Here is a 27,467-nt window from a genome sequence, read left to right on the forward strand (position 1 = left end):
GACAGACCCTTTTAAACCCAGGCCTAAAGAGATAGAAACCCTGGATAACGGGGCGACACTGCCAACCACTGGAGGCAGAGGGACAACATGCAAAGTCCACATAGAAAGGGCCAGTCCACAAATGAAATGTGTTGTTCTGCTAAACCTTCGAACACACTGCCAGAACATGCATACTCCCAAAAGCTCCTCGATCAGGGACAATCTCACTATGAGGGTTAACTACTCCCCCAACCTCCCTCCTCATTAACAAAAAAAAAAGAAAGGGAAAAAAATGGACAAACATAACATACACTGTAAACTTTATTCCTCTTTCTTGATGCATGACTTGTGCAGATAAAGGGAGTGCTTTGAATGCAGCTCAGATTTTATTTTTTTGCGCTTAAATCCGAAGCCGAGACCACATAGGGACATAACTCAGTTTGTCTTAGGAGGCCGCTGGACAGCACAGTAAACAATAACTGACCTGTCAACACTTTGAGCAGCTTCCTCTGAAGGCTTTGCTGTTTTTATTAACCTGCTGTTTTTGCATTTTGTCATTTTCTTACAAAAATCATTATACTTTTTCAAGACTACAACAACACATTATTGACAATACATACGGTATTCCATAATATTTGACTTCTTTGATTAGTTATGTATTTCAATATATTTAAATTATACACTGTTTTCAGAGCAATACTCATTTTTACCAGCTGGCACCAGGAAGTATGCTGATGTCCCCTTGCGTTTCCAACTACCACCCAAAGTCCGTCGGAGCTTCATCACCCATTTTGTTAGTTTTGGTGAGAACGTTTCATCATATATCACTTAGTTTTGGACACAACATTAGTAATACTTGATATACTTGAGTGTAACATGAAAATTGTGCTCCTGGTTGCAGCATTATAGTTTGGCGGCACATGCACAGTTCTACAGCATATAACATTTACTATTTCCTCTGCTTTCGTTATTTCTTTTGTCTTCTTGTCACAACTATCCCAATGCTCCAGAAGTATGGTATCGAGGGCCCAAAGAGTCGACTGGCCAGATCAACCGCTCTCACCATGCAAAAGAAAAAAATAATAAAATGCAGCTGCGAGAGGGTGAAAACTTCACTGAGTGCCTCTTGGTTTCTGTACCGTGTCCGACAAAGGCCGTTAGAGGCTACACGCACACACACATACACACGCAGACCGTCACCTCAGAAAACAAGTGTTCTTAGGCTGTGTACAACAAACACTTTGTACCTGTCGTGAATGGAACAAAACAAAACTATTGCACAATCACTGTCTTTCTAACAAGAGCACGAGACAGTTGTGAGATTAAACGTGAAGAAATGAGTCCGTTTTCGTCGCCCCCGCAGAGTATGTAAGGCCTTAACAGTGCTTCAGGAGGGACAGGGGGACACTTGTCACCCTGTCCACTCCTCAGGAAAGTCTCTTCATCAGTGCTGAACGGAAAATTGGGAAAAAAATAAAATAAAAAATTAAGGGGGAAAGGATTCTCTATGCTGAACAAAGCCTACATGGGAACATTGACAGTAGAGTGGTTCGGTGCAGCGAGCGCTATCGCCGACGTGTTGATTCTTCTCGGACTTCATGCTGCGTACATCAGTGATAAAGTCCTTATGAAACAGTCAGAGGGAACAGCCTTGATGCCTGCCACTCTTCTGAAGCAGCTGTGATCAAACTAGAGATGGGGGGGGGGGGGGGGGTTTCTGTAGCAGTTTCAGTGAACTAGTGAGGGGGTCTCCGTGCAGTCACTCAGCCAGCAGAGACCCAGAGCAGCATGTTAGAGTGGGGTTCAGGTCCAGGTGAGTGTGGGGGGGTGGGTGGAGGTGGGGGTGTGTGGGGTGTGTGAGCTCTACATGTTGAAGCCGTAAGCGGGCTGAGCGGGAAAGCCTGCAGCAGTAGCTGGGTATCCGTAACCAGGGTACGGTGGCTGGGGAGCCACTTGACTGGGAGAGGCAGTCAACATCAGCTGTTGGCCTGAGCACACAAAAACACAGAGTTAAATTAAATCAAAAAACAAAACTATTTGTATTAGCTTCCGAACAGAATAAACTAATGAAGAAAGTACCACTACTGTGACATGAAGGAATATGCACATTGTAGATGTTATTAGAAAACAATAACGGGCTTCATACAGTTAATCTCTTCTGAATGTAAAATCAAGAAAAGCACACGCAGAATAAAAAAAACGGTTATTTTGAAACTATATTGTAAATGTGTTCACTTTGAAAATCTAAACAAGAAAAAAGTACAGGTCACCTTCAATTCATCACTCAACAAGTAAGAAGTTGGAGTTGCAGTTGAATTGAAGTTGGAATTTCTGTGATTAACTGGATAAAATGTATTAATTTCTATCGTAAGCAGCACATCAAAGAAATACTTAGTGAACAATGACTTGATACTGACATGCCACTATTTCTGGATGTCACAACTGCGTAAGTGCTTGTTATCATGGAAACAGTTAATAAGCTGCCCTCTCTGTGTAGCTTTAGCATTATTCAAAGCTGATGCAGTTTTAATAAACATCAAATTAACTTTAAAAGAGCCTCCTGCAGCTGCCTGATTATTTCAACTGTTTTGTTGCTGCAATATTTATGCATTTAAAGAAGCACTAACATTTAGATCAGGCGAAGACAACTAGCAGCCCACAAGCCAATAAATTTTTTTGATTGATTTCACAGTATATAAGAGAAGGAATATCATTTAACCACATTTGTACTTGTGAATAATTTTTTTCTTTTAATACAGAATATATACTTAAGTTCTCATCCTTCAATATCCTTGTATTACGTGTGTCTGTTCACTGCTTGACTATCTGGTAGCGAGTTTAAAAATGTATGTGGCCCTGACAATCCTCCAAGTAGCCCACCCTTGATTTAGATTACAGAGCATCTTAATCCAGTTGATGTAACTTTGGTTTTAGTTACTGAGTGAATCAGTCCTCAGACTGACCCGCACAGCGCTGACAGCCCAGCTTATCAGTCACAGTCAGACCATAATATTAAAAGTATGGGGGCTTCAGTGAGACATTCCTGCCTGAGCTGGACAACCACAATTAATACAAGCGTTACTTTTCCATCTAACTGGGTTATTTTATGGACACACAAGACCTTCTGGTTAATAAACGCACCAAACACAATCGGCTGAGGCTCGGTCACCTCCTCTTCAGTTTTCCTTTGGCTTTCTGCATCTTCCAGTTTGTCCACCTGTAAAAAAAAAAATAACAAAAAAGTTTTTAAAAACAGCAAAAATCGGCCAATACTCATTTGTGTATGAACCGGGTTGAGAACAGGCTGAGTTCAAACAATGTAGGTATCCTGTATTTTCTTTGTTTTTGGAAATACCTTTATAAAGAAGTATGAAAAACAATATTTACAATTAGTGGTTTTCACTTGGGAACCTACAATGTAGGTAACTTCAGATTTGTACCATTTTTATTGAAAAGACAACTCCTAATTGGTCTATTACTACAGATAAGAACATCTAATGTTCTGCTGGTATGGCTACACTGCAGATAAATTCCTGGTTGAAGTACATTTATCATATACACAAAACTACAGTTCTTCACAGTGCAGCTAAGGTTATTCCAAGAGAATATGCCATGCAGGTCTGGTGAGAAATTCTAGCACAGCTTCTAGCACAAATGTTAAGTCAACAACTTAAGGGTCAGTTCACCAAAATCACAAAGAATCCCACTGAACCTTTTACCGCCCGGGAGCATCTCAGCATGCCGATAAATGATGCTGCGCCTCCGACTACCACTCCAATTCACTTTTAAGCATCAAAAATGACACCAAGCCATTCTTAATAATTGATTCTTTCCACAGACACAATGTCCATGCATGCGATCAGAAATTCACTGGCCTCGCCGTTAACAGACGTCACTATCTTTGGCATCCAGCAGAAAATACTCTAATGAAATCAGTCAACAATATGGACTGTGAATTACACAATAACAAGTACATTTATATTAGAAAAGGTGAAGTTGTTTCAAATTAATTAAATTTCATTTGAGTGTTTTGAGAACCAGAAAAAAAAGCAGTGCTAAAATTAAAACCATGGCTGGATCCCATTTGAGAGATTATTTAAGTGATACATGTAAACTGACCCTTCAAAGGTAGAATAATAGTAAGAATTAAGGTTAAAAGAATATTCTATTACATATTAAGTCAAGAAGGAGCTGGAGGGTTCATGCTTGTTTCTTGATGCAACATCTCCAGCCAGTTTATCACATTTAAGGACAATCATAGCTTTCACATGCATCCCATTAAAATGAGGTCTTTGTGAAAGGATTTACACTAAACATCAGAGACTTGTGGGTTAAGCTTGCCAGGCACACATTATTCACACAGAGGTGGCTGAGCCACCACCTTTTTTTTTTTTTTCTAATAAAGGTGAAAAATATTAAGGCATTGTGCTTTAACTGTGAAGACAGCTGAGTGCAGGAGGTTTCTGATGTAAGTGGCGATTGGCTTAAAACTGTGGTTCAGATCCATCAGTGTGGATTTGACTTGAGGCACAATTTCAAGGAATTACAAAAAAAAAAAAAGCTTGGAAAAGTGAAATAGTTCAAGAACATGGATGAAGAATGTATCGGTTACAGCAAAATACTACACTGCAATATTCAAAATATATTTAGAAATTGCAAATTAAAATCACAAAATGGATCAAATGTAAGTAATAATATTTTGATTAATATAAGAAATAACTTCCGCCAAATGTGAAGTAAAAGCCAGGATGTCTTAAGCTGTACAATTTTATTCCTTCTGTTTGGACCTGTCATTCCTGGAACAAAACTCACTGTATTGTTAACCTGGCCAGAAGAGAGAGATCAACGTGAACTCCATAGCCTTTCAAGCCTTGCATTAATCCAACCGTTAAAGAATACAACTGGTTAACCAACAGTTAGAAACATGGGGATGCATCCAACTAATGTGAAGTTGCTTTTTTTGGTTTTCAAGTCGGCCTTAGCCCGAAGAGAAAATCACAGTGTGTCTAACATGACACCGTCTTATCCAGACTTTGAAAAATGCCACTTAATATTAGATGCAGCCCCAAGAGGGAAGAGTTAGAAGGTGAGAGGTATCCATGAGGCCAGGACAGGCTAATCCTGGCCCTGGAGAAACAATAGAGTGTACAGGCTTTAGTTCCCACGAACAACTCAATGTGGAACAGACCTTTAGGTCACATTAGGCTCTATAGATATAATGGTCGCCTATCCAATTGGTTTATGGAAAACACATAATATGCTAAGCTACAGTACTTGCCAACTGTTTTTAGTTTAAACTTATTTTTGCTGCTCACTGTCCTTTACTGCAGGATATTCACTCTAAAGCCAAAAGATTATTTATAGTGAAACACGTCACAGACATATTCCTTCATATGCCTTTTCCTAAACGATGCATTTTGCAGCGTTATTAACTTCTTTAATATTTATAGGAGCATAGTTTATCCTATGCTATTTTGTTTCAGTATTCTGTCTTGTAGGTTTTCTCTCTGGAGCTTGACCAGCAGCAGGCTGTCTTATGTCTGTATCGTCAGCCACACTTTCTTCTGACAACAATGATTTCTTCAGTTTTGTGGACGCCTACTGGTATAAATTTCGGCCACATGAAAGGCCGGGAAGAATATCACCATTTTTGTTTAGGGTTTAAAAGCTTGGTGTGTTAAATTAAACCTTAAAAACTGTAAAATTATCCCCAATATGCTTGATGTGTTTAATTATAAACATAAATGTTAAAAAAACTAAGTCCCCTTTAGCTTGTTTTCTGTTGATTTGTGTGCACAAATATGGAAATTACATTAGAAGGCCAGTAGGTGGCAGAAAAAACAAGAAAGTCATAATTAGCAAATCCTTATTCGTGGTAAACGAAGCAAAACAAGTAATTCCACATTTCAGAAAGTGTACAAGGTGTTCAGTAGTTGGAAAAATTGCTCAAAGTTTAACACAACAACGATTTGCTTGCTCACAAACCTTAAGCCCCAGAAGGGTTTATTGACTGTGTCTCTATCTTTAGAGGACCAAAAGCCTGCACACTCGACTACAGTTCTCCAGGACCAGGGCTAGTTGTGCTGCATTCAATCTACAGTCCATGCTAGGTTCCTACATCAGAAACCTAAGAGATGTGTTACAACATAAACAAACAGACAGAAAGAGAGGAGAAATAAAAGAGGGCCAGAGACCGTCACCTTCGCTGCACACTCATCAACCTGGAAAAGAACCCAAAGAGATGACCTCGAGTGACCTCACATGTCTGCAGGTCAGCATTTCAGGAAATCATGACGCCATAATCATCAACACTGAAACAAAAGCCTTCTTTCTTGGCTGAGCATGTCTCAGTACGACCAATTTCTCTAGAGAAACTACAGATTACCATTCACCTCTCCTTTGACAGGACAGATGTTCACAGGAAAATGATAAATCTAAAAAAAAAGTACATCAATTTTAATGTACAGAAACAAATGCTGAATTTCAAACATGAGTCTGATAAAAACAATGATTAAACCTACTTCTCTACGTTCTAGTAATACTGCAACTTATCGTTAAGTACTAACCTTGGTGAGGTATTCTCTCATGACCTGGATGAAGTATGGCATGGCAAAGTCCATAATGTTGTGCCGCCAGGCCAGCTCCAGCACCACGTCGGGGTGCAGGAGGTCATAGGAGGCAAACAGGCAGGCGGCAAAGCACTCCTTCCTGCCCTCCTCCAGGAACCACTGCAGCAACGTCTCGGCCAACTCAGCCTCTTTAGACTCTGCAGCATACAGCATGGCATCCTGACAGAAACAGAGTGTGTGAAGATCTCAGTCATCGTGGCAAAACTAAATGCTTCAACTATGACAGCTACGAAGAGTCAAAACCAAGAGGACGTTTTCTAAACGGGAAAGAAAACCGTACCTTCTATCGACTCAACATTTTTAGTGGCTCATGCTGCACATGGGAGGTTTTTTTCTTTCCTTTCGCCATACCTTGTAGAGTTTGTCCTTCTTGCAGAGCTCCACACTCTGTCTCCAGCGGTTGTTTCCCTTATACAGATAAGCAGCAATGCGCCTGAACTCGATCAGTTCATGTTTCTCCAACCTCTGAGCCAGGCCGATAGTGTCAAAGTTATCATAAGCATCGATGGAGGCTCTCAGACCCTGTGGACAAGACAAGGAAGAAAAAATTGCATTGAAGATCAGAGAACTAGCGCCTCAGGAGCACGCTGGAGATATCTCTAGGAGTACACTGCCCTCTAGTGACCACATAATGACCTCTGGATGGTCAAACTGAGAAAGCTTGTTAAATATTTATTCCTACAATGTCACAACATAGGGGGATATATAATGTATTCACTTAATTTGAAGGCATTTAAATCCTGGCATGAGAAGAGAAAACTGAAGAATGTAAGCAATTCTGAACATACATGAACCTTAAGGCCCTTTGCCTGATTGGCTATAATGAATAGAGTCAGACACCTGGTAGTCCTCCTCCTCTGTCAGCAGGTTGTTGAGAGCTTCATTGACAGACTTGTTGTTGTGACTCTGGACAGACCGAAGGTAAGGCTTGACCAACTTCAGCTGGTTCACCTGCTCAAACACAAAACAGAACATGTCAGCAAGCTGCAGAGACCAGATAAAAATACTTGCCGTTTCTGCAACATGGAGGCGGACCGGACTTACTGTTACCTTGGCAAAGTAGGTGACGGCTCGGCTGTGGTCCAACCGAGGGGACAAGATGGTCAGCAGGTCATTCAGTAGGAGGGGTTTGAAATCCAGGTAGAAAGACAGCGATTTATAATACAACTCCACATTAGCAACCTGAAGACAGAACAAGAAAAAATTAAGATTAGTAAAATGTTTAAAAAGCAAATAGACTGTTCGGAAATAAATCCTTAAGTTTACCTTTGCGATAATGTCTTTGAAGAGCCCTTCCTTCCATGCATCTGTTGGATGAGTCATCATCGTGATGACAGCGTTGTCGAACTCTTCGTATTTATCGTACAGGAAAACCAACTCTGCCCATAAATGAGACTGTTCTGCTGCACGGAGGACCTGATTAACACACATAAAGACAAAGGTCTTTTAAAGTTCACCTTAACAATTTAATGAATTTAGTGCATTTCAAAGAAATGGCTGCTTCTACTGATTTCTCTATTTTTGTGAAGTGTCGTGGCATGAATGAAACAACATTTTGTCCAAATATTAACGATTATGAGGCCAAGAGAACAGCTTTGAAAGGGTGAATGGATGTTTAATCAATGTAAATAAACAATATGTCAATAGATTGTTAACGTCAAGTAAAAAGAGCATCAAACAGCTCTATACTAAGATGCTTTACCTTTGGGATGTTGACTCTGGACCAGAAGAGCTCCAGGTGCTCCCGCATCTTCTGAGGTTTGAACTTTGAGTAGAGGATGGCGAGCTCAGTGAACATACCCATGTGAGCCCGCTCCAGACCCAACGCAGCCTCAAGCAGAGCAATGAGCTCTTCAAAGTACCCGCGATCCTGATAGTAGCTGATCAAGTCCTCCAGCTCGTCAGCGTGGATCACTATGTGAAGGCCGCAGATCTGTGCCAGCCGAAACTCCTCTCCATCAACGCATGCAAAACACACCTGATGAAGGGGGGGCGGGGGGGTGTATAAAATAACCAGTTAGAACAGAAAAAGCTTATTTGATATCACACAATGTTATGAGCAAAACTTTGTTTAAAGTCCTTAAACAACACCATGTACCTGATGTGTGACTGTTCTTTACCTGCAGGTGCTTCTTCCTGAGCTCATAATTTTTTCATGTAACTAAACCGTATTTGCTTCGTTTTTGGACGACAAACTAGTGGTCTACGCTATGTGGTGTTGCTCCAATTATTTCACCAAATTCAGTATTTCTTAGTGATAAGATTATGACTTAAACTCTAACATCCCTACTCACTTCCAAAATCATTTCTTGAAACGCACTCGTTCAGATTGGCTTTCCCCTTATATTGGTCTACTTTTAGATTTTAACATACTTGACTTTGTCCTGACTACTTTTGTGTAGTTATAAGCTGTTATGTTTATAAGCTGTTATAATGTCAAATGACCCAAAAAGCCTTCAAAGGTACTTAAAAAAAAAAAGCATTATATTATCGTCATTGATTTACAAAAAAAAAAGTATTTCATTTAATAATAATAAAAGTTGAAATAACTGTTCAAACTGTACCTGAATAGAGCAGCAAGTTGCTCAGAATTAATGAGCTATTACACCAAGACATATTTCCAAGTCCAACATGCTGGTTTGTGTGCCATTACCTCCTTCCATGTCCGTGTGCTGTTGGCCTTCCTGGCGCTGTCCACAGCAGCCTGGTACTCTCCCAGGTGGACAAGTGTGGATGCAAGTCGAGCAAAGTTGGACACATTGTTGTACAAGAGTTTGGCTGCTTCGTACATGCCTTCCTCATAGCATCTATCGCCCACCTGCGTCAAGCAAGCAGAGAAATGAGCAGCAAGTTTCTGACAATGAGCTCGGGCTCCGTTATCATTCAACCTGTGCATTTTTCTAACCTGCTGTATGTGAGCATTGTTGGGTCCGCTGACAAATTCTTCCAGCTCTGCAAGACGGTTGGTTTTAGCCAAAGCAAAGATGAGCTCCGTCTCCACATACGACTCTCTGGCTTTCTTTCGAGCCATCTGGAGGAACTTCACCAAGTCCTCCCAGTTATCTAAAAAATAGAAAACAAAGCCAAGAGCTTGAAACATGAACTCAGGCCAAAGAAACGGCGAGTTATTTCTTTGGGAGGGTGTTGACGAGGCAAGTTTCAAAGAAAAATCTCACTGTTTTTGCTGGCAGCATTGACCACCTCCATGTACGCCGACGGGTCAACAGCTTTAATGTAAGAGTCAATAGCCTCCTTCACCAGGTCTCTCTGTAGCTGAGCTCTGGCTAACTGGCTCCACACTGCAGGCTCATTACAGCGCTCCGCAAACTCGTAGGCACGATCCAAGTTCCCAATGTGCTCAATCAGTACCTGAGGAGACGAGGAAAAGAGGGAGGTGTGTCACAGTCACTAGGAAGAGCAAAAGTGGCATCAAGACTAAAAGTATGTTTTATGATGTTTAAATCAGTGATAGAATCTGTCGTATTGAGTGCAGTTTTGAAATGAAACACTGGGATGCTTTGTAAAATTTAAATACAAAGGTATCTAATGATTTACAATTCATTGCATTAAATCACTAAAGAACATAAACAACACATTAAAAGTGAGACATACAGAATTACCATTAAATTGTTTTTTAAATATTTTTTTATTTGATAACAGAAAACTCGTACTATTTTTATTTCACATATTGTCTAAATGTTTTAGGAATTCGGATTGTAATGATCAACAGGAGAAACTAATGTGAATATTGATGTCTCTTTGACTTATTAGAGTTACAATTTACCAACAGACGCACTCAAAACATTAATATTACCTGTATGGCTGAGGTGTTGACGTCAAATTTTTTGAAAATGGCAAATGCTTCTTCAAAAAGCTCGTTGCTGATTGCAATGTTTGCAATGTCCGGAGCGTCGTAGTTGTCCAGTCTGTTGATATACTCCATCACACGAGTGCGGTCTGCTTTGATGGCCGTCAGAATAAGAAGATTCTGGAGGTTTCTGGGAAAATGTACACAAGAGACGGATTTATTTAAAATGGCAAGTACACAAGAACACGTGGCTCTTTAGCTCAGCTGTAGTAGCTCCCCCGAAACTTCACTGCAATACTTCCGTCGTGGAGCATGTGTAAATCAAGATTTTCATCTTATTTTATTTGCATATGAGCCGTCTTATATTAATTTTAAATGCTTAACATATTTTGTGGCTTCAGACAAATTTTATTTGGTATGAATGGTAGAACATAGCTTTGTTTTTTAAATCATAAAAGTTTCAGACCTTTGACCTAAATTATCATTGTCGAAAGGGAGCTGTGGTACCTGTGTTCACTGAAGACTGAGTTATCAAGCACAATCTTCTCCAGCAGTTCAATCAGCTCATTTGGCAGGTCAGCAGTCATGAAGGCCTTCACAGTGACTGACACTTCCTCTGGGTCCTGCGTCTCCGACAGCGCTGTCTGGACCACCTGAGGCGAGATGCGATCAAGAGAAATTTTTCAAAACAAACTAAGTTTAATCCGCAGTTTGCATTACTTCGGTCGTGGAGCTGGCGTAAGTCTGACCTGGTCGATGAGGGGTCGTCTGAAAGGATTGTTTTCTTCCAACACATTTGCCCATAGCTCTGGATCTTTTCGCCGGACCAGATATCGAGCTTCACTCTTGAATAACGAATTCTCATTACACACCTAAAAAAAAAAAAAAAAAAAAAAGACAAAAAAACAAACAAATACAAAGTGAAAAAAACTGCTTTTGATATTTGATAATAGTGTTGATGTTCCCAGTCATCCACACACTTTGATGAGGTCCAGGTCACATTGTCCTCTCTCATAGGCCACACAGGCCAGGTGAGGATCTCTCTTCTCACAGTAGCGTCCCACCACGGCGCTGTCATAGAACGGGTTCTCCTTCAAGAAGCGCTCGGGTGTGTTGTTGCTGTCTATGTAGATCTTCGCCAGGGCATTGTGGGTCGCTGGCTCCTCACATCCTTCATGGATACGAGACTCCAACCACGGCAGCAGAAGCTTCAACCTGACAAGATATTGTAGAAAGCTGTAATCCTGCGTGTATTAAAATGTCTAATCAAATATTGGCATATTTAATGGAATCCAAAGTTACACCACGAGGTGGCACTGTTGCTCATTCAGCATTGACACTCAATTGTACTAAAGTCATCTTGTTGACATATTTTCAAGTTAATAGTTATACATTATCAAGAGGAAACTACATATATAATCAGAAGAGAACTAGCTTCACAGGGAGGTCATAATAGAGTTTATATTCCTGTTCACATGTATTCATATCTATTTTCAGCAACTGCTATCAACATATGTCCATATGATGCTTCACAGACAAGATCAGAATATATATATATATATATATATATATATATATATATATACACATATATATATTTTATAGGTTTATTCTCTCAAGAATTATTCTAAAAAACAGGAATGTAATTTCAGTGGTTTGAAGATTACAATTTCTCCTTTAAATGTTCAACATGAAGAGCAATGAGCAAACTGAATGCAGGGTATCTTGCTATACAACAGTCCAACTAAAAGACCAGCTATATTTTTATTCTGATCCCACTTGTACATTCATATGACTCAGTGTGTATTTTCGCCAGTGCATCCAAGTGAATTGGAGTCTTACCGGTTTCTCTTCTCTACCTCCTCCACCAGCTCATCTGTGGAAAACTGCCCTCTGACCACCATGATCAGATTCTTGATCACATCCTCTGAACAATCCACATCCAATAAACCACCAATCACCACTGGTAAACGACTGGGGTTCACCTGGATTGAAGTCAAACAAATTCAGAATATAAACTCAAAATAAAACGGTTTGATTCAGGAGTGAGCAGCTATGTGTAGTGTTTCTGTGGTAATCATACCTTCTGTACATAGATTTCAATGTATTTCTGCAGACTGTTGCGGTACAAGTAAAGCACCAAGTCATGGACGAAGTCAAAGCGATCACACACGATGATGAGAGGCAGCTGGTCTGTGAGCTTAGCCTCCTATGACAACAAACAAACAAAAGATTTAGGTGTGACTCAACTATATAAACACAGTATTACTCATCAATGGTGATTAATGCATTTTTATACCTTGAGGAAGTTTTTGACCCTCTCTGGGTCGTAACAGTTGCTCTCCCTGCAGATTCTCTCCACTTCCTTGATCTGGCCGGTCTTACAGGCAGCCTGGATGTATTTAAAGTGAACGTCAGGCTCCTGGCTGAAATTTACGATTGACCCAAGGAAGTAAAATAAGCCTTGAATGAAAATGGCAGGAGGAGGAACAATAATAAAGTTAGTATCATCAGTTATGACTTAGAATTTAAAAACTTGGAGAAAGTAATACACGGGTGTCAAACACATGGTTATGTTTACCCTTCTGATGATGTGTTGTTGCAATAGTAATAGTAAAGGCCACAAAGAGTCTTAATTTATCCGAAGTAGGCTTGATTGGTCAAAAGGGACCATAAAAGCCTTTCGTAACTATAAACATTTCCACTTGTTTAAGTGCAGAGGTACAAGTACATTATGAGAAATTCTACACTGAATGATTAAATTTATATTTTCACACAACCTGAACAAGTTGAAAATTGTTTTTAAGGAAAAATGATGGCGGTTTCAACATCATGCCATTTTTTTTAATGATGCTTGAAACTATTGTTTTGAATCCAAAAATGCAAGAAATTACTTGACTGTGCTTTATTTGGCTCTTGAACAAAAAGGATCTGTCAACCTCTGAGACACAGTGTTTCTATTCAGACTACTAGTTTCTGCAGCCTTCAGCATGAATGTTTTTAGAAATCTGTCTTCAGTATGGTTTTCATGCCAATGGAACTTCACTGGGAATAAGGAAGGTTGCTTTCACTGTTTTATCCCTGATCTTTTGTTTCAGCTGATATTGTGTTATGATCGATACCTCACCAAAACATTCGTAGTGAACAAATTAGAAATAGCACTTAGTTTTTTTATTGAAAACAAGGTTTTCTATGCAATTTTTGTACTTTGCATTTTCCTGCTGCAGGTCAGACTGGATCCTACTGGCAGACTGGTTTTGGCCCGTGGCCTTTATGTTTGACACGCCTGATTTAACACTTTACTTCAGAATGTGGAAAAACACCACAAAACCTACCCTCATAACTCTTGAACGATTCAAAGAGCTCCACTAATGCCTGAGTTCCCAGCTGTTCGTGATACTTGGATGCAACCTGAACAGACAGCTGCAGGTTCTGCCTGATATTAGCTGACAACATAGCCCTCAAACACTCCAGAGAGTCTTCCACTGACAGGGAGCCGAAAAAGTTCACCAACCACTAAGGGGGGGAAAAAAACAAATACATAGTGAGAACCTGTGAATTACAACTGCGACCACAAGAGTGGTATTCACAAGCATGATTGCACTTCTACATGTGTACCTCGGTGTTGAGCAGATGTGTGTGCACCACGGCTCGTTTGATGTCATACAGGTCGGTGTAGTGTTCAAGAGCTCTTTGCAGCAGTCCTGCTTTCTCACACAGCTGAGCAACATGGGCACGGTCATAGTGTGTAAACATCTGGTTCCCTAGGATTGCGTCTGCTACCTAAAAAAAAACAAAAAACAGACACACATGAACACACAAGTAGTGTTTTATATTATCAGGGGGAAAGGGTTGTGGGTTTTTTTCTTTTTCAAAAATGGTTTATCTGCCTGGATACTCACCTGGGGGGCATGAATGAGGTTCATCTCAAGCAGACGTGTCTGTAGATGTCCTTCTGCAGGGCGGTTGTTCTTTAAAGCGTCTAATAGGAAGGAGGTGCATTGCTGGATCAGGCTACCCTCCATAAACACATCTACAATCTACCAAAGAGAAATAAAAAGAACAAAGTTAGAAAATGCTTAATTTCCTACCATCTGTGAACCATAAGTTCAATTAGTATCCAAGCTAAAAGTCATACAGTATTAAACACGACACGGTCAGCAGACAGATGTTTCTACTTTTCATATTTAATGACATTCATGGAGACTACAAAAATAAAGGGGGGACGATATTAACTTCACAAGCATCAAACCCTCCAAATCTCTGAGTCTGGGACTGAACACAGTGATGATGTGGCTTTAAAGAAAAGAGGGGGTCACTGACTCAGTGAATTCCAGGCATTGCTGGCACATCTGGACTAACACAGATGTCGGCTCCCACACTGGGCACTTTGTGTGTCTGTGTGCATGTATAGCAGTAAACAGGCACATGTGTTATAAAAAGGAGGGAATGAGTAGGAGTGAGGCAGGCACGTCATTGAACGTGTTACCTGGTTTATATTGGCCAGCGGCTCCTCGTCCTGGACCAGCATCTGAGCAAACTGCAGTCCCTGGTCTGGATTGACACGCATCACATTCCTCAGCAAAAACACCCAGTCTGGGGTGTAGCCAACCTACAAAAGGGCAGGAAAATGAAAATGTTGTTTTGTCTCAAATTCTAAAAGTGATTTTACAAATAAAGCGAAAGAAAGTTAAACTAGAGTGAAGGGTGAGACACACACCAAAAAAAAGATACATTCTTAGAGCAAAACTGCAAGTTAAAAACATAAACAAAAAGGGGAAAAAGGGGTTTGGAAGCAACTCTATTACCTTTTTAGCATACAAAACAATCTTCTGAAACTGGCCAGTCTCTGCGAAGCATTGGATGACCTTGTTGGGGACATTAGCTCTGAGATACACACTAAGAGCCAGAGTGGGGTCAGATGCCTTCACCAAGTCTCCGAGCTCCTCTGAGCACTCCAGCTACAACACAATCACACAAACACACACAGCGATAAATTAAAAATGACCATTTATAACATGCTAATCAACAAAAAAGTAAATAATTAAAAATTTTTGTAAGCAACTATTAATTTTCACAATTACTTCGAGACTCTTCAGTCAGTCATTTGTTGACCCTGCTGCTGCTTAAATAAAACTGCTTGGTCTTTCAAACGTACCTTGTCCTCCTTCAGCCATTTCTCCAGAAGCTGTTTGCGGCCCTGTTGCAGGACGGGCCTGCACAGCTCCAGAGACTCAAACTTGTTAAGTTGGCCTTGATCCAAAAGAATACCGAAGTACTGCAAAAGTGGGGAGGCTTGACCCGGCTGTGCAGGAACACTCTGAAACTTACGAATAGTTTCTGCTGTCCGAAGGATACCCTGAGAAAATGACATGAAACATAAGGGGTCACATAGAGTCGAGTCCTCTATGACCTCAGCTGGGCTGGATCAGTGAAGTTATAAAAATATAAAATTCAAATAATTCCGACTAAGTTATCCCCTTGGTTTTAATTCAAATTTTACTAAATTAAATGAACTGTTCATGTCTTCTTCTTTTTTTGTGATGCCATCCTACAGGCCAGATCGAACTCTCTTGCAGGCTGCTTTTGCTCTCTGGGCGGTTTGTTTGACACTGCTGTCATTTACAGAGATATGAATGTTTTCACAATGCCCCATTTGTAAGTAAGTGATACCTGTACGTCTGGTGTGAATTAGTGTGTGAAAATGCTGCTCTATTGCTGCAGAGTTGGTGTACCTTAGGTGCTGATGCTGCAACCTTTGCAGCCTCTGAATAACTTCCCTGGGCAAACAGAGTGTTGAATTTTCTGGAAAAAAGTTCCTCGGCTCCAGCCAAGTTTGACCTCACAGCCATCCTCAAAGCCAGATCAGGGTTCTGCAGGACGTTGGTGGCATAGTTGACAATGTTTTCCTCTTCGACACACACGGACAACACCTACAAGAAAACCCACAAATTAACCATCCGCATGAATCACAAAAGCCTGAAAGTAAAATAGTTGTCGCTCACCTGTCCCTTCTTGTTGACGCCAATGATTCCCGAGGTGGCTTCATGAGGGGCAGTAACAAAGATGGTTTCTGCACTGATTCGGTTCATGTAGATACACACGCCAGACTCCAGGTCATAGAGGTGAATGTAACCGTACTTTGTAATCAAATATATTACACCATGTTTATTGCCAATCTGAAGAAAGGGAGAGAGAGAGAGGGAGGGAGAAAGAGAAATTTTAGGCCCCGAGCAGCAGAACCCATATGTTTTCAGAAACCTCTGAGTAATAGGGGTTTGGTGGTAACCTGCATAGCTACTGGAAAGTCTGTCTGGGCCTCTGGTGGGAAGAACACATCGACTGCTTTCTTAGCAAATGGCTGGTTTCCCGTAGCTGGCTGACCAACTTCTATGATGTGTAACTGGAAGAAGAAAGTCCACAAAAAAATTATTATCACAATAAATATTAACATGAAAAACAAAACCGGGAAGTCGATGTCCTTTGCTTCCCAGAGGGGATGAAGATTTAAGGTTTAATAGAGTTCATTGCTGTTCGTTCTGAAAATAAAACAGCGTGACAACATCATGAGCACAATTTAGTGGCCCTCACCTTTCCCCCAGCCTGTGAGCGCACAGCAAAGCAGAAGAGAGTGGAGGGGTTGGCATTTCCCTCCACTTTGAACTCTCCAAAGGCAGCAGCATGGCCTTCAATGGGCTGGGACACTTTCCTGTCAACAGAATACAGCTGCATCGCCCCAACCACACGGTTTTGCTGCAGGAAAAAGAGATAAATTAGATTGGTCACATGGCTATGTTTGCCCATTTAATAATGAAAAAGCAGTTCTAAATGTTCATATTACGTATGCTTAATATGCTCATCTCGTCGTCAGCAAGCAAGGAAATTAGTTAAAGCAATACAAATTTTTTAGGGTGAACCTTTATGATGTGTGTGTATATATATATATTAGCGAAACACCGATACTGATACCACCCAGCAAGTACTACGCAACGACGTTATGACAAACGTTAGGCAGACTGTAATTTACAATCTGCAAAAACATCAAGTGAAAGTTGCAAAGGTTAGTTCCTACAACACCAGCAACTTAATTACAAGTGACAACTGGACCAGCAGAGTTAGAGGGATGCTGCTCATTACTTTAACTGGAGTGTGTGTGTGTGTGTGTGTGTGTGTGTGTGTGTGTGTGTGTGTGTGTGTGTGTGTGTGTGTGTGTGTGTGTGTGTGTGTGTGTGTGTGTGTGTGTGTGTGTGTGTGTGTGTGTGTGTGTGTGTGTGTGTGTGTGTGTGTGTGTGTAACACAGTAAACTGGGTTCCTCAGTCTACAATACACAGAGGGCAGTGTTTGACACTAGGCACTGACCTATGCCTACTGTAGACGCAGTAGTATGATGGAGCCTTCAAAACAGTTGGAGGTGTGCGTAGTGTTGACGGAGGCTGTGCATAGATGGTTCGTGGCAACACACAGCTGTTGTGTAACATTTGTGTATGGAGTATGAGTTAGGGTTTATGGCGATTACCAAGAACTCAGTAAAAAAGTTGTATCGGTGCATCCACAACATACGTATGTACATACATACAATGAGAGAGATCACATGGACCTTTAATCCAAAGAGGTTGTAGACCAGCAATCAGAGAAATCGAGCGATCGATCGTGTTACGTGCCCTCAAAAACATGTTTTTGTTATGTGCTGTTCTTCGTTACCCGACGTGCGTAAACACGAACACGTGCCTTCCTACCTGAGCAGAAATCCCGATCAACAGCAGCCACTTCTGTTGGTCGTCAGTTCTGTAGTTTATGATCTGACATCCCGCCAAACTGGCGTGCCGGTCGAATACTTTGGTCGGTTGGGAATCCCCCTCCATGCTCCAGTGAAAGACGGCTGTATCCGTCACCAAGGCAACAGTGTTGACGGATATCCACTTCCAGAACATGACCTCGTCTGTCATGGTATGGGCCTTCATCTTACTCTTCATCTCAATGTTAAAGATCTGCAGTGTCTTGGCAGCTGAGGGAGGGTGCACACCCAGGATGAGAGAAGTGAGACAAACAGACAGACAGACAGACAGACAGACAGGCAGACAATTTCAGATACTCAGGACATATACAAAGATCTCCAGAAGAAAATCTTTGAATGGAAATACAATGGAAACACACTTTTTGAAGACAACTGGGAGAAACATTTGTCTTATCTACTTCTCAATTCATTGATTTAGCCTATGAAACAGTTTCTACCGACTGAACATGTACTGTATTGTATGAATATATCATATATGAACGTATGAGTTTGTTGAACTGTGTGGAAATCAAATTGGTAAACAGTGCCATTTCCAACAAATGTTATGCAAGGGAGAACCCCAGTTATATACAAATGAAGACAAAATCAATTCCAATTACTTTTTTCATATTGCAAAACTAAATGCATTTCAAGGTTAAAATAATCAAATGCCTGCAAATGCATTTACAGCTCTTGAATTCGGTTTGTATGTTAAGTTAGTAGCTCTGAATACAAACCTATGATAACTTTCCATGTCATGTTTGACATTTTTATCACAAATATTTGACGATAAATAAACTACTATTTGAATAGCTTCACTTCACTTATAAGCTAAGACAAACCAGTTGTGCAACCTTACATCTGACTATGTGAGCACAAGGGAACTTTACAGAGTTCATGATCAACACGGCCAAGACAAAAAGAGACACTAAGACTTTGGCCGAGCTGTAAAGATGTTTCTGAGGTCAACGATATTGATACAAGTCAACATTTGATAACAACCATGATTTAAAAGTAAAGTTAGGTGAGATAAGTTATGGATCAGGTGAGTAATTGAGTAATCTGTTGCAGAAACCCCGTCAGCACACACAGCCGTCATGTTCTTGCAGATGCAGCTCAGCTTTAAAGCAAGGAAGGATTATAATTTCACTCTAATAGCTGATGATGCATACCACACATACAATCTCCCAGCATACAAGTCATGCTAATACATGTGTAGTTCTCATAAAAGTCAAGTGAATGCCAGCAGGTTTTATGAGAGGAGAGGCCATTCTGATTCAATTTAATGGCAATGAAGCTACTGAACAGTTGATGGCATTTTAATGAATTGGTGATCAAAATAGCTCTGCATTCTTTAGATAGATATGTGGGGGAAGCTTTTATGAGAGAGACATGGCGACTTCATCATCACAACAGAGTGCCACACAGACAGAAAGCAACTCACCGTCTGAGAAATAACAGAAAGCAAGGGAGAAAAAGCAAAGTGTCAATCAGGTAAGAATGGGAGGACAAAGATAGACCAGAGGGAAAAGAGCAACTGCAGAGCATTATCCTCAGAAACACACGGGAGGAGGGAGAGAGAGGGAGAGAGCATTATCGTCAAATCATCCTGATCAGCGCTTGTGGTTGTGCGCTCAGGGCCAGATATAGTGCCAGACAATCAATTTTCACAACCAATTTAGTACATTCGGGCAATAGAAGTGAGTGCACTCTACATATTTTCAGCACTGATATAGCATTAGTCATCGCATGACCGTGGCATTCTCACATCATTTCCAGTGGATGTCTAAATCTGTAAAAACTAGAGACAAATAAACAGCACCAAGGCCATGCAGACTTCACTCTGGGAATTTAAGCTACAATAATAACCTCGGCATTTGGGATGAAGCCACCAATAATAAAAGCAGGCTGTTTTTTTCCTCACAGCAACACAGTATTTCTCATCTATCAGCCACTGCTGTGGCTTTCTGAATGTGTTGCAATGCTGCCATATGCATCACTGGCTTACCTTTCAGGGCAATGACCTTGCTGGCGGGGTTCATGATGGCACTGTCGGCAGAGATGGGTCTCCTGATTGGATTGGTGGGGTCGGACAAGTCCACTATCACTACTTGGTTCTGCTCGCCCACCTTCTCTCTAATGCAGATGAACTTGTCCGACTCCAGGGTCAGATAGCTGAAGCCAATGTTGGCTGGGTTCACACCCAGATTCTGCAACTGGAAGCAAAGGATAAAAACAATATTAATGAGAAGCACTACACAATTCTCAAGTTAGTTTATTTTATCAGTATCCAATACTAAAGTGGCATCCAAACAGCTCAAAAATAGCGAGGAGAAATTGGTACAATACTTGGAGAAGTATACAGTTTTAGATGGGAAGAACTATAACAATATAAATAAATTCAATTGAGAGACATACAGTATAGCAGAACTGCTTTGTTGTCAGCGCTCAACAACCTGCATGAACTCATCTCCAGCAAGAGAGCCTTCCACTGCAGTGACTTTCCAAACACGATAGACCACCAGACACTCGGCATTGGTCGACGGGACCGGGTACTTTTTCACATATTTGGATGCATCCTATACATTCTGCTGAACACTGTCCTGCTCAAAGACACAACCCAAACAGCAATTGGATTTTTATTTATCTAATTTTACCACTTGAACAGAATCCGCACTTCAACATGCCAACCATCCACTTTTTGTAAAATTCTGTCTTTTGTCATTCTTTGTGTCCCTTCACTTGTTTGGTATTCATACCAAGTTTATATCTGCGATGAAAGTATTGTAACTAGATAATGTTTGTCGTATGCTCAAGAGACTTTTCTTCACACATGTAGAAACGAAAAAGCACCCCTCCCGACATTCTCAGGTTGTTTAGCATCTGATGCTGAGATAAATAGCTCCAGAGAATACTGTAAATGCCTTGTGACAGAATGACGAAATATCCAGGGTGTAACCTGCCATAGAGGTTAGTGAAGCAAGCTTTTATTTGGACGTTTGCTGGTTGGAATCCCACTGCAGGCAGCTGAGGTCTCATCAAGAAGAGAATCAGCTGAAATTAAACTGTTAAAAACATATAGATCACGAGGATCCACTATGGTGACCATGGGAAGGAGCAGATGTTTATTTGTAGTTGGTTTTATAATCGACCTGAAAACAATTTATTGTCCAATACAGTAATAAAAACAATTATAAATCAGCCAATAGTTGTTTAACTGTCTAATTATGATGTTAAGTGTTAACTTATTTATTAGTAAGACTCATATTGTCAGAAAGCTATAAAGAACAGTATTCCGTTCATCATCCAATAGTATTTGATAAACATGTTTACTTAAGTATAACTCAAGTAAAACTCTGTGGTACTACAGCTGGAGAGATTCCTAAAACTGTGCTCTCAACATGAACACAAAAAAAGTGTCATGGGAAAGTGTAGATGGCAGCATCTGATGTTTGTCTAGCAGGAATAAAAATAAATGAATAAATACATAAGCAGCCAGTGGCAGATCAGTACATCATTTTCTTATTAAAACAGCAGCAGGTCTGTTTTCTCCAGTTTTCCAGGAATGTTTTTTAAGGTTGTTTTCCAGATGGGAGGTCTGGTGATATACAGAGAACAGGCGTGGGTACATGGTGGACAACAGGATGTCACCACAACACAGTTTGAGTTTACACTCTTTATATAGCTGCTGCTTATCGCCTAAATAAACCAGAGGATTTTCACACCAATGTTTGATGATGGATGTTTTCATTCATTTGCAGTGGCGTAACCATCATCACGTCTCAATTATACTTTGGGGAGAACCAATGTTCCTCATATCAGCAAACCCTGTGATTAAACCTTGACAATGCATCTGCTTCAGGACTCCATTGTAAAACTGTTTAATTACTACTAAACTAGTCTGACATAATATCAAAGAAAACCAAGAATAAATTTGAATATTTCAGAAGTACAATTTGTAAATCCAGCAACTTCACTTTTCTGATGAGAACAAAAAGTCACAAAACAAAATACAAAGACTGAACTGATGTCAATTTCTGCTATGTAAAATTCAGGCTGCAATAAACAACGCAGACTAACAACCACAGAACACCCCAGTGAGATGGCCGAACAGAGAAATGATTGTGGATGTTGTCAAACTAACTGTGAGGCGAGAGGACAGACCAAAACATGCACTCTCCCTCTGATGACTGAACTGACTGCATTATGCAGTCTGAAGCAAGCGGAAAGGAATCCTTCGGCTCATCACAAGGACTGTACTATCTCGCGGTTTGCTGGTAGGGTGGGTCAACAAATCATGACGGCTGGGCCATTTAAATCATCTGCAAAACAGGAAGGATGAAGCTCTCAGCAGTCTGGTTGGACACTGAAACTAACAAATTAGGAAAACTCCTTTTAGACGAGCATACAAACTTTCAGTGGACATAACAACGACCTGTTTTAGATTACTAAATAGGTTTGGGTAATAAACACAAGCTGTCAATTTACACTTTGTAATGTGACAGGAGACACTTTAATTTGACCAAATGAAAGTAAAATTGGCATGACCTCGGTAGTTTTATTCAACTTTACACATCTTTTTTATCCTTTTTGATTTACCTTTTGTTTACATTTACACCCAATGGGTGAGGTTATCATCATTTAATAACTTTGGGATGGATACCACTCTTCAATAATACAATACGGCACATCAGGTAAGTCTTGTTCTCAAGTTTCAGGAACATGGATTTGAGTGATGTTTGCCACATGAAGCGTTTCACCTAAAAACAAGCCATGTCTATGGTGCAAGTTGCAATGGCTTGCTGAAGCAACCCATATAAAAGCGAAACTTAATGGCTCATACTCATTAAAATAAAACAGTTAAATTCTAGGATTAGGTTCTGCCGAAACACAAGGGTTTTCTCCGCAGGATCCAGCTTCTTCCCACGGACCAATAATATGCTTTTTAGGTGCCTCTAAAAATTGCCAGTTGGTGTGAAAGTCTGTCTGTGTCAGTGCTTCGTAGCCTGCATTTCATATTACTGTTTCAAGTGGGCCTTTGCCAAGCGAGATACACTTTGATAATATCAAGGAATATCCTTCTTGATACTTTAATATTGGCTTTAACCATGCTACAAAGCCTCTCCTCAATGTGCAGCAGGTTTCTGGGACGTCTCTGGAACATATGAGATAACGGTGCCATGAAAAGGCCACAGAGAAGACCTGAGGGAGGATTGGAGCCATATGCTGCATCTCCTCAAGACTGCCAAGACTATCTCTGGGAGGAGAAGGGAGGGGAAACCACAATAAAGATGGTGAGGGTGGGGATAAGGAAGGGAGTGAAAGACAGTCCTGGCACAGTCTTGCATCCTGCTAAAAAGGTAGACAGAATTTGTCAGGAAAAAAGCAGTGGGAAGAAAAAGAAGAGAGCTAGACATGTCAGTTCAGCGTAGTTCCAGTAAGTCTCTGGCAATTTACAGTTCAGGGTGGGGTGGCTGACTCACCGGAAGAAACCCCCCCCGCACAGCTCAGTGGAACATTCCTGACTGAAATCATACTTTAGCTACATCCTAATGTCTCCGACGACTTATTAACTACCTGAAGCAATGCAACACAAACTGCTATCGCTCACCTTCCATTAACAGCAGATATCAGCCATGACAAAAAACAGCATGAATATCACAATCTGAAGGCAGCAGAACTTTACTGATAAAACATCATTGACTGGATTTGTAGGATTTGCATGAAGCGAGGCACCTACACTTTAAATCAGCAGCTGAATACTTGGTGTAATAAGAAATGGACAATAATTAAATGCACTTATATAGCACATTTTATCGCTTCACAAATGTCACCACACTTGTTCCAAGCACCAAAGACAACAGTTGCCCTGGAAGTGCTTCCACATGATTGGGAGCATTGAAGCACTCCAACTAGGCCACAGCTGTCCCATAGACACACTTACAAATGGGAGGATGAGGAAAAAAAGACTGAATAAACATTCTTAGTTTACAGTTTTCTGCACAATACATACGTAAGGTTATATAGATAAGCAATTGCTACATGTAAAAAATAATTAAAATAAGGTTTCATGTAATTGTTCGTATAATGCTCATCTAATGGTTTTTATGCACTCAGCTGTTATTGGCAGCTTGTTTTGAACATGATTTAGCACCTAAATGCAGTTATTTTCAATGAGAAAGTGGTTTGTGATAAAAACAAAAAAGAAAGCCAAAAAGTATATGTATGCACCAAAACAGTGCAAAATAAACTATTGGTTAATAATTCAAAACAGGTTTGCATGAGTGATATTGTACATGTTTGATAGAAGATTTACAGGCAATATAACCGAAGCATCAAGGAAATCATGAGCAAATAAATTGTTCATGAGCATCACTTTCTGCCTGAAATCACTTACTGCAAGTTTAACAGTTCATGACTCATTTAACATTACAGAGATACACAATGCAAGTATTGTATTTGTGAATGACTGCTCTTCCTAAGCATCCATGATTGAGTTTCTGTGACTGAACACAGGCGTTCATCACCGTCACTACCAGCCACTGCTGCTGAGGTCACAGATGTGATCTGTTAGTGTTCTGTCATCCGGCTTCATATCCTGATGTGATTTGCCAGACTTAAACAAGGCCTGCTTACCTCTTCTGTCTTTCAAAACACATCCGCTGGCATCAGTTCTTCAGAAGACACAAGAAACAACTGCCGCAGAGACCACAGGTTTGAATGTCATAACGAGACTCGACTGGACAATTTCCAGGGCGTCTCGGATGTGCAGGACATTTTTTGCACAAGCTGCTACAGTACAAAGACCACTGCACTGACAGCCAGCAGCACAGACACATGACCTGAAAATGACTCCTACTTTGATGCTCTCATACTTCAATAGAGCTTCTCCTTAATCACCACCACCACCACCACCACCACCGCCACCACAAACAAACCTTAAGTGAGCTCCACTCCTCAGACAATGGTTCATTTAGCAGGTTACAAACCTACCATGGTATACTCAAACCAGTGTTGATCTTAAATCACAAAACATACATATGTAAAAAAAACAACAACAACAATGGAGAAATGAAGGATTCAATAAGTGCAGGTGAGAACACCTCTGAGATGAAAGCTCTTGTTTCAATTGGCTTAATTCATATGCACTGTAACTCATCCAACTTCTAGTTCAACAAGCTTGTTTCTCATCAAGTAGCTAGATCCATGTTACACTCATGAACTCCAGCCCAGACTGTAGACATTGAGCTGTAAATACCAAGTCAAGATATAAAAAAAAAAAAAAAAAAAAAAGTTAAACAACTTGAGGCCCAAAGTCCTGGGTTGCAAATTCCAAGCATTTTTCACTCTGCTGGAGCCACCTAGATTCACGGGGGGATACGACTGGGGCAGAGTGGGGATTTCACGGTAGAGGTGGAACAAAAAAGCAGTCTGCTGCTTATCACTGTCTCAAGGCAAGATTTTCTGAAGAGATGCATGTAGGGAAAGGTATGCGCTGTCAGGAACACTTTGAACTAATAACCCGGACGTTGCCAGGTACTGTACTGTGATCCATCAGTGTGCAGCGGCGCACAACTCCTGCCAGTGAAGAGAGGAACCCGCTAGGCTGCAAGCTCTCTTGGCCGGCACAGCTTTTGGTGGATAAAGGATCTTTGGCTGAGAAAAGTGGGGCTACTGGCCAGAGGAAGGGAGCACAGAGGGAGAGAGGGGGGTGGGGACTCTGGGCTTTTTTTCTTTTTTTGTGAAAGGCCATTTCACTGCCTGGTGTTACCATAACAACAGGCTACAGACCAGGGGAGGTGGAGGGGTGCATCACAAAGTTTCTCTTTTGACTGCAAGACAATGATTAAAAGTCCAAAACAGGAGAAAGAGGAAGCTAAGAGGAAACCTGTTCAGTTCACCTGAGGAAGAACAAGGAACAGGCTGGTTGTTTCCCCTTCTTGTCACATAAAGGAAAGCCTTTAGGGTAGCATTTTCCAACCAGGGCTGCACAATGGTGTCATGGCTGGGACTCTCTCCTCATAGCATTAATGTCTCAAGTTCTGTGTGGAGTTGTTCTCCTTTCCATTTCTCATTGGTGTGTCCGTCTCTGTGTTTGCCCTACTGTAAACTACTCTGGTTGTATCCAGCATTCGTTCACAGTCGGCTGGGATCAGTCACAGCAAACCAGCAGGCTGGATACAGCTGCAAAGAGGATGGACTACAGGGCACATGCAGCTCTTGATGCTGATTATTTTGAAGCTGCATGGCTGCTCAGTTTCCATGAGAAGATAAACCACCAAGTTAAGCTTGGAGACATATTCAATCAATATAATGATGCAGTGAAATGAAACTGGATGTAGTGAGGTTGTTTTTGGTTGAGACAGGAAACTGCTCACATAATGTGCTTTATTTTTATTGTTTTTTTCCTGATCTGACAAAGCAGCTTGATGAAGTTGTTGGCTATCATGATTGTGCGAGTACAAACTAAATGCGTATACCTCCGCAATCACCTAAAAGCACACCCGATTGCTATGAACATTGTGGATACATGACGGTGTGGTGCATAACGCCCAGTGAATCTGCATACACACTTGCTGGTGTTGTTCCAGCTGGAGGCTACTAAAGTGAGGATATGCGGCGGCTTCAGGGCATGACAACAACATGGTAGCAACAAAGCCGGAGAGCAAGTGCCATTCGGGGCTCAGTTACAATGCTGCCACCAACAGCTGAGCTCAGTTGTCGCCAACATTAAAAAAAAAAAAAAAAAAAAAAAAAAGAAAGTGTCAAAACACCGCAGTTTGCATGGCCGGGGGGTCTGAAAAATGACAGCGGCGTTTTTCACTCAAAAGCTTAGAGAAGCTGCGACGTGCCCACACGCCGGGTCTGCATTAGAGCTGTGTACTATCCCACTGTTCAATTTTTACAAGTCATCATCTGCCCGGCAGGAGAAAACTAGGCCTGTAGCTATATTGAGCACCACCCTGCAGCCCTGCTTCTGAATCCCATTTAAATGCGACATGTGCCGTGTGTGTGCGGACCCTTGTGGACAAGGAGTGGCGCAGAAAAAATTAAAAATAAATAAAATAAAGCCAGCTCAATATCATTTTAGGGCTTTTCTCCCCCTGTGTCTGCTTACCTGCAGATGTTCCTGAAATCGTATCGGCAATATCTGAGCCATGTCTGGGTGATTTCTCTGCCCGGCAGAATCCGTGAGGAAGGAAAGGGGAAGGGGGACAACCGCAGGAGAGAGGTGGTCTTTTCTTCTATTTGTGCCGAAAACGTCCCGAAAAAAGAA

At 41.0% G+C, this 27,467-nt stretch overlaps 1 protein-coding gene across 2 annotated transcripts; it reads right to left on the reverse strand.

The window, feature by feature from the left end:
- Window positions 1-283: 283 nt before the first annotated feature.
- Window positions 284-27,467, reverse strand: cltcl1 (clathrin, heavy chain-like 1). 2 transcript variants are annotated; one of them, XM_080467369.1, is made up of 32 exons: window positions 27,309-27,467; window positions 20,199-20,406; window positions 18,153-18,421; window positions 17,008-17,169; window positions 16,706-16,819; window positions 16,422-16,595; window positions 16,152-16,349; window positions 15,575-15,775; window positions 15,225-15,377; window positions 14,906-15,028; window positions 14,319-14,456; window positions 14,035-14,199; window positions 13,752-13,932; window positions 12,716-12,879; window positions 12,500-12,625; window positions 12,259-12,401; window positions 11,397-11,631; window positions 11,166-11,288; window positions 10,924-11,069; window positions 10,423-10,606; window positions 9,785-9,977; window positions 9,514-9,671; window positions 9,262-9,426; window positions 8,311-8,586; window positions 7,875-8,024; window positions 7,659-7,790; window positions 7,449-7,559; window positions 6,960-7,130; window positions 6,546-6,767; window positions 6,174-6,200; window positions 3,121-3,196; window positions 284-1,967 (listed from the first exon to the last, which is right to left on the reverse strand). In XM_080467369.1, exons 1-32 carry the CDS (start codon window positions 27,348-27,350, stop codon window positions 1,843-1,845), a joined length of 5,055 nt encoding a protein of 1,684 aa, XP_080323495.1. In that variant the 5' UTR covers window positions 27,351-27,467; the 3' UTR covers window positions 284-1,842. The 2 variants fall into 2 exon arrangements, with proteins under 2 accessions (XP_080323495.1, XP_080323496.1); XM_080467370.1 differs by lacking the exon at window positions 6,174-6,200.

Source organism: Lipophrys pholis (genome assembly GCF_963383615.2).
Source record: "Lipophrys pholis genome assembly, chromosome: 7".
Classification (NCBI taxonomy): Eukaryota; Metazoa; Chordata; class Actinopteri; order Blenniiformes; family Blenniidae; genus Lipophrys; species Lipophrys pholis.

Coding starts and splice junctions, on each gene's coding strand:
- cltcl1 (XM_080467369.1), bottom strand. CDS start 27,350: ATGGCTCAGATATTGCCGATACGATTTCAGGAACATCTGCAG. Junction 15,378..15,574: donor AATGGCTGAAGGAGGACAAG/GTACGTTTGAAA, acceptor ATTGTGTTGTAG/CTGGAGTGCTCAGAGGAGCT. Junction 6,201..6,545: donor TGAGAGAATACCTCACCAAG/GTTAGTACTTAA, acceptor GTTCTTTTCCAG/GTTGATGAGTGTGCAGCGAA.